This window comes from Centruroides sculpturatus, unplaced genomic scaffold, assembly GCF_000671375.1.
Source record: "Centruroides sculpturatus isolate CEXI.00-Female unplaced genomic scaffold, Cexi_2.0 scaffold3947, whole genome shotgun sequence".
Classification (NCBI taxonomy): domain Eukaryota; kingdom Metazoa; phylum Arthropoda; class Arachnida; order Scorpiones; family Buthidae; genus Centruroides; species Centruroides sculpturatus.
Window position 1 is genome coordinate 1 of NW_019388033.1, and position 8,175 is coordinate 8,175.

The 8,175-nt window shown below is 34.1% G+C and overlaps 1 protein-coding gene and 1 long non-coding RNA gene across 2 annotated transcripts; both read left to right on the forward strand.

The window, feature by feature from the left end:
* Positions 1-512: 512 nt before the first annotated feature.
* Positions 513-4,411, forward strand: LOC111616748 (the record flags this gene model as incomplete). Its single annotated transcript, XM_023358123.1, has 2 exons — positions 513-662; positions 3,686-4,411. Coding segments are annotated over 2 exons (876 nt in total), but the record flags the coding sequence as incomplete, so codon positions are not given.
* Positions 4,412-4,956: 545 nt separating this feature from the next.
* On the forward strand, positions 4,957-6,703 carry LOC111616749. The gene is made up of 3 exons (XR_002755307.1): positions 4,957-5,095; positions 5,163-5,343; positions 5,422-6,703. It is a non-coding gene; the product is annotated as an uncharacterized LOC111616749 (long non-coding RNA).
* The last annotated feature ends 1,472 nt before the right edge of the window (positions 6,704-8,175 follow it).

Genomic DNA, 8,175 nt, shown 5'->3' on the forward strand with positions numbered 1-8,175 from the left:
TAATGTTGGAGTGATTTTACCATAAAAGTATGGCTTAGAAAGAACAACTTGTTTTTGAGTTATAAGGAAATTAATGTTTGTGATGGTGGAAAAGCTTGTGATAGATTGTTTTGTCTATGATTATGGCATGGTCGTAGTATATTTTGTGTGTATTGTTTTCTGTAACTATTTGAAGTGTTCATTTGTAATATGATCCCTGGGTGTAAATAGTTTGTGTTTGTATGCAAATTTTTGATATAATTGCTATTTGGTTATGATAAAGTTAAAGAAAATCATTTAATGCAAATATTTATATTCTCTAATTCATTACCATAAATTTTAACTAACTTTTTTAAAACAATTTTAAACATTTTAAAGTGTATTAAATGAATCATACAAAAGTACAGTGATATTTATGTATAATGTCATTTGAGATCATGTTATCAGATTAATATTGTATAAGAGTAGATTATATTTTAAATTAGTGATGAAACTAACCAGTATATTTTTAAATCTTGTAAAATTATTTTTAGCCAGTGCAAGACGTTATGTTGATTGACAATTCGATTCAACACAGTTCTGATAAAAATACAAACAGCAGTTCGGAGTCACAGAATATGGAGCTACCATCTGTTGTGGATTTTGTTACGCTTGTTAATGATATCGAAATTTTGCAAAAGAAGGTAATTATTTTGATCTGATTTTGTAATATATTGGGTATAATTTTGTGAGGTATTAGAATTAATCTTTACAATGATATTTAGCTTCTGTAAATTTCTGTCAATATTCAAAGACTTAAGCACTGACAAAATGAACTTTGAGAAGTAAAAGAAATGACAATAACAGGATGATTCAAATACTTATCTGACNTATTTTGTTTTGGATTAATAATTAGCCTTAATATAGCCTGAGAAAAATTCGGGAGCTTGTTTGATATTACTAATGTATCAGATCACTGATGTTATTATAGTTGTGTAGTTTGTGCATGATGTGGCATTTCCTACAAATGTCATCTAGGAGTGGTATTATTACTACACTTAGAAATTTAGATTGTTCTCAAATTTTCTAGTTCTAAGAGTTTACAATGTCTTGAGGTTACCACTTAGATGGTCAAGGTGTAAGGTGTCACCCTACCACTACGGGAGATGCAGAGAATTTTTTGAGGGTTTGTCCAAGACACGTTCATTCTTTGCCACCCAAGGCACTAATGCATTCGTTAACAGCCATAGGTTTTACATATGTATGTATAGTCATATGTATCATGACTATACAATTAGTGGCAGAAGAATGTCTTGAGAATGGTAACAAAGTTTTTTAAATGAATTAATGAAACAAATAAATAAAAATTAATTTAACTTTTAAACATAAAATGTACCACACAAAAGCAAGAACAGGGTTTGCTTTCTACAAAGAAAACTTATACAGGAGCTCCCCTATTTATGAACATCAACTTATGAACTTTCAGATTTACAAACAATTTGACTATACGTCTAAAATTAAATTTCACACAAATTCTGAATTGAAGTTCTCTTGCCAGTTATGAGGTGGCATAGAAGCCGGTCTTTAGCAGTAATAAATAATTAATGTGGATTTATTTCTATTGCATTTCATCATTTTCCGTTTTCACTGTTGTTTGCAATTTTTATAAACTTTTAAGATTAGTGCTTCAAAGATGCATCCGAAATGTAATAGTAAATAGCATTGGAGATAAATAAAAGAATTGTGACTCTGTTATCGTGAAAACTAAACTTGATATTATAAAACTAAGCATGTTGTGTGAAGAAAGTTGCATTTGAAACACTACTAAGCAGTAGCGAGTGGATAAATGAGTGTAACCTATTCTATTGAGTACTTTGAAGAATCAAACACTAACAATACATGGTGATTCTGTGTACAAATACACTTTCTAGGTTGGTTTTCGATTTACAACAATACCTTGAGAACCTAACTTGTTCATAAGTAGAAAAGCACCAGTACTTTCAAACTTTGCGAATTTGTATGCAGAGCAAAAATTATTTGTAAAAGCAAAGGAATTTCACTGTTAAACATTTTAAACCTCATTCTTTTTGCATATGAAAGGTTTATATTAATTTTTTTGGTGATGAATACACTTCTAGCCTCATAGAAACTATCAAAGCCCAAATGGATAACTTCTGCCTCCAAGACCCACAGGAGAATGATACAGAGTGGCAGAGAAGCCTGAGGGCTTGTAGCCTGGAAGACATTAATTCCCCCAACATACCCAACTTTGAGTACTATGAAATCAACAACATTATTCAGAGACTGAACAGAAACAAAGCCCCTGGTCTGGATGGGATTACAACAGATATCATGAGGCAGATATGGGATCGAACTCATGACACCCTGCATTACATATACAACGGCTGCCTCCATCATGGGATTTTTTCAAATGCCTGGAAAACTGCTAAACTTATCTCAGTCCCTAAGCAGGGCAATGAGGATGGCCTTCGCCCTATCTCTCTACTGGGGAAAATCCTTGAAAGACTCATTGCCAGCAGGATCATGTGGCATGTGGAGACTACTGGCTAGCTATTCAAGGTCCAGTATGCTTCCGTCACCAGAGATCAACCGAAGACACAACACTGTGGTTGAAAATGCCAAGCTCTTCTTAACATTCACAAGTATGTCATGGGTATCAGCCTGGACATCTCAAAGGCATTTGACAGTGCTTGGTGGCCCAAGATCATACATTGCCTTAGAGAAATGAGATGTCCTGCAAATCTTTTTCACCTACTTAAAGATTACATGAGGGACAGGATAGCCATATTAGAATATGGGGACTACAGTCTCCAAAGGAGGTAGTTTGTGGCTGCCCACAAGCACTCTAAATGATATATATAACTGGGGTCAAAAACACAAACTCAACTTTAACCCCTATAAGACCAAGTGCATTATCTTCAATCAGCCAGGAAAGCATAATCTCTATGCCAGGGTGCCCACAATAAAAATGAATGGTTGCACCGTCAAGGTGGATAAAACAATTAAATATTTAGGCATTATACTTGATAGAACTTTCTTGTGGAACGACCATGTGAATTCATTGCAGAAAGGACTAACCTGATCTTTAACACCTTTGCAAAGGTTGCCAGGAACAATTGGGGCCTTAGTGCGGATGCTATGGAATCCATATATGATAAAATCTTCATACCTGAATAACTTACGCGGCTAGTAGCTGGGGGCAATCAGCTCACAAAGTACATCTAGAGAGGAAGCTGATCTCAGCACAAAGAAAAGCCCTGCTGCTGGTTACTAAGGCATATCGCACAACCCCCAACAAGATCCTCCGTGTGATTGCAAGAAGGGCATCAATCAACAAGCTCATTGTAATCTTTGAGCTTCAGTGTAATGTTTGGAGAATGAAACAAGGGAAAGATATAACTGCAGCAAACACCAGAATACATGGAACAGATCTCTAGAGGAAGATCCCTTTCTCAGATATCCCTTGCTGCAGATATCCAAGCCTAAGTCCCATCCTCCAGTTTACAGCCATGGCACACAACAACATTACTATCTACACTGACGGCTCCAAGTCCCCACAAGGCATCAAGCCTTGTGGGGACTTGGAGCCGTCAGTGTAGATAGTAATGTTGATGTGTGCCATGGCTGCAGTTTTGTGACTTATCTTGATGATAATGAAACTCACTACAAACAGTTCCGACTAGGCAACCATTGCTCTGTCTTCCAGGTAGAGTTATCTGCTATCCATCTTCCTATCAAATGGACTACTGAAAAATACAACAACAAGCTGATTAACATCATCACTGACAGTGCATCTGCAATTGCTTTTCTGAACAAAAAGAGTCTACATCCCATTGCAGATAGCATAATCTACAGCTCTAATAACAAGTATCACATCAGTTGGATGTGCTCCCATCAAGGTATTGTTGGGAATGAGCATGCCGACTCCCTGGCAAAGGCTGCTTGCAGCAACTGCACTCTCCCCATTGCATATGACAAAATCAGTATCCACACGCTAAAAAGTATCTTATGGGAAGACCTTATACAAGACTGGCAAAGTGAGTGGGACCAACACAGGGAATCAATCACCTTCTTCCCCAGCATCAGTGAGGCCTTGAAGTTCACCTGGTTCACTCCAAATCATCATGTGATCCAGTTCCTTATGAATCATGGCTGCTTCTCAAGCTACCTTCAAAGGTTTATTGGCACCCCCACTAATCTGTGCACCTTCTGCAACACTGAAGATAACGCTAAACAATATTTGTTTGAATGTCTTATGCTGGATGCAGAATGCCTTGAAATTAGAACTATTGTGCAGGCTAACAATATCCAATGTCCCTGCACCTGTGACAACCTAATAAATAATAAAACTGTTTATTACTATTTCAAGCAACTCATAAACGAATACCACATCTTGAGAAGCTCTACTGTGAATCCAACTGCTAATCAGTAACTTTGTCCTACATATACCAGTATGTATCCTGCATTTTAACTCAATTTTACCTTGTAAATCTATCACTGTACATATCAGAATTTTGTATATTACTTAATATGTGATGCATACTTTTTATCTGTATTTGCTATGTATACTCTGCTTGTGCTTCATCAAAGCAGACGTGCAGCCCTTCTTGATTAATGTATCCCATTAATACTGTCATGACTCTTCTATTTTATTATCTATATTGTAATCAACTGCTTGTCTAAAATATCTATCATATTTTGTATTGTGTATTTGTACTCATCACCTAGTTATGCATCGTGGTACTAGGTATGTACTCAATTCTGGTACCTAATAAATAATTGTATGTATGTATGTATGTATATATGTAATTTTTTTTGGTGTATAAGAAAGCATAATTTCCTTTATAATCTTTACTTAATTTACTAACTATGTTCGTTAAAATGTAATAAGTTGAGTAACAAAATTTTGTTAATGATAACTTTTTAAAAACTTGTTAAATATCAGAATAATAATGCATTTGAATTATCTTTCTTTTAAGGTTCCTTCCAAGCCTTCGATTTATGTTGCCAATGTGATAAATCAAATTGAAAATTTTTTAGAAGAAAATTCAAAGTTCCTCTCTCCAAAACTGAGAACCGAATGGTGCATTCGAATTCTCGATGGCGTCACACAACAGTGGGTACCTTTTGAAAAGTTTTGTTTTAATCCATGGCAAGAGTTTAAATTAAGTTTTTTCGAACAGGTATTTGTCCGTCACCAGTGACGTTTTAATATCAGTAAAAAGAATGGAAGACAGTCTGAAGAGGTTAAAGAGAGCGAGAGATAAAAATACGGTCATATCAGCCGCTGGCGGAAGTGGGGTCAGCGACGACGATAAAATCAGGCTGCAGTTGGCCTTGGACGTGGAGAGTTTTGGAAACAAGGTAAATGTCAATCGATTAAATAGATAAAACTTCATTAACAAACATTTCCATGACAAAAATTTATTGTTCTATCCCAAGATCGAATGTCTTGGCATACAGAGAAAGAATGTACGGGGTTACGACACGCTGGTGGAAGTGGTAGAATCGGCCAGAGTCTCGCCCTCGTCCTGATAAGAATTCGTAACCCTATGGGTGCCCGTGACTCTTAGACCATATGTTAGATCGGAATATTTTCCAATCTATGAAATTAATACACTTGTGATAATTTCAAAAGACGTTTGCCGAAATTTTTATCGGTGTGCATTCGAATGCCATTGTACCAAGTTCCAATACATACTTACACATAATTTTTCATTAATGGTATTTCTTTTCACTTTATTGGGAGATGGTGTCAATTATTTTTATCTCAATAGTCTTTGCTTGAATATTCACATGAGAAATACAATGAAGTATTAAATCTGATATTTATGATCATTGTTTGGTTTCTGATCAAGTTCAGTTTTATCATTATGTAATTTGAAGATTTGGATTAGATACTTCATTGCATAAAAATATCATTTAGCAAGAACAGTTTGATTTTATCGATAAGATGATTTCTGGATTATCTTGCATACACATGTACTAGTCTTGTCTTAAAGTATCTCTCCCTCTTCTCGTGAAGAAAACTGATGATTTCTCAAGATGCAATAAAAAAATTTCACTCTAATTGGGATCTTTTATATATAAATAAATATGGAAAAAGTTTTATTATATTATTAATACTGAATTCGAAATTATGAACTGTTCTTTCACACACTAATTAAAATCTTGTTACTAAGTTGAAATTTTATTTGATTTTTAATGGGAGTGATTGGCAGATATGAAGCCATTCAATTTGATGATAAAATGTGCAATATTCTTTACTTTTCTATTGTTCTGATTGGTATAAAAGCTCTCGTTTATTTAAAAGGTACTGTTAATACTTATGGTGATTCGTTTGACAATCAGTTAAAAATTTACGAATCAATATGTATCAGTTAAAAATTTACGAAAATGTATTTTCACAAACAATATGTAAAGACAGTGACGAGAAAATTGTCTTTCTGTCATTGAGTATTAATTTCATAAGTAAAAAATTGTCAAGGTATTATATTTATTATCTGGGATGGTGGCAGTCTAGTGGTACAACACCAGACTGCCTCTGTCCTAGTAATTGCTTGGTAATTGAAAAACCAGATTGTAGTGTGGTGATTTTAGGTCACTAGTAGTTTTGGAGTTGACAAGAACGTTTTTGGTTTAGAGTCAAACTCCATTCGGTGGATAACTTGGCATCAAGCGTTAATGCTTGAACATCATTTGAATTTGGAGTCGTGTTGCTAAACCAGAAGCACACATGTAAAGTTTGACATCTAGCAGAATGGAGGATGGTAAATGTGGTGGAACCATGCTTGCCAATCATAAACAGACCTGGAGGTGGCAGCCCATGACAATCTAATCTGGTCAGATCCGTGGGACCTTCTTTTCAGTATGGACCCAAAGGGCAATCTCCATGTGTCAAAGTCATCGTCGGACAAGTAGGGAGGTCATGTGCTCTGGTCTTTCGATGCACCTTCATGGTACACTTTAAGTGAATTATTAGGGTTTTCCCATACTTTAAATTTCAGTTTCAGTAATGTATAATCTGTCTGAATTTGTTTAAAATACTGTTCTGTTTGGTAAATTTTAAAATGTATAAATACTATTAAAATTAGAAAATTTCTAAAGGTTTAAAATTAGACAATTTGAAAGACTCACATTGCTTTTGGTGTCGGTCGACATTTGGCCAAAAATTATGAAACGACCTCTGTGACATTGTACAACAAATCAAAAGTTAAACATAAACATTATTGCCATTAAGAATGTTAGGAAAGTTTATTAATTATTCAAAAGGATTATTGATTACTGCAATTATGTAATAATAAATTCTTTACAAATCATTCATTAAAATCCAAAAAACAATTCCAGTTAAATTAATTCTTGAAAACCAAAAGAACTTGAAACTCTAAATGGCAATTTCGCTTTTAAAATGAGTCTAAAATTACATTTAACGTTTTATTTCCTTTGATTTCAACACGTGATTATCAGAAGAATCGCTGCTTTTAGTATTCAGAACGAGGGTAGTTAATTTGCCGATTATAATTAAAGTGTGTTACATATAAATTGAAAATACCACATTATTGCGAAATTTAATAAATCCTAGAAAGCCCAAATGTAAAATAATCATCCTTTTGCATCGGTTCTGTTAGCTTCTGTTGAATTATTTATGTATTTAACCGCAGAAAGCAGAAACGAATTTTGAATCTTAGGGCATTATTTTATATTAATCAAGAACGGTTTTTGCATTTTGGAGCACCGTGTCGTGTCGGTTGCATTCTTTTATCATCGCTTTGTCCAATGCAAAAAACAATAACAAAATGTATGTACATTGAATTTGATTAAAAATGAACTAATTATTTTTTATCAAAAAAATTTGTAATAGACTTGTCATTATTAGTTTTATGAATCATACAGAGACAATACTTTCATCACTTAATTGAATCATTGCTCAAGAAAACGTTGTATCTGTAATTTTGCCGTCTCGAGAAAATGGCAAAAAATAGATTTCCGCTCACATAACATACGTCATTACCAAACAAACACTGAATTATAAAGATAATGTTGGAGTGATTTTACCATAAAAGTATGGCTTAGAAAGAACAACTTGTTTTTGAGTTATAAGGAAATTAATGTTTGTGATGGTGGAAAAGCATCATATCTTACAACGTTTTTCCATAAACAGCAGGGGTAAAATTTAAAAATAAATAAATTTTCTTG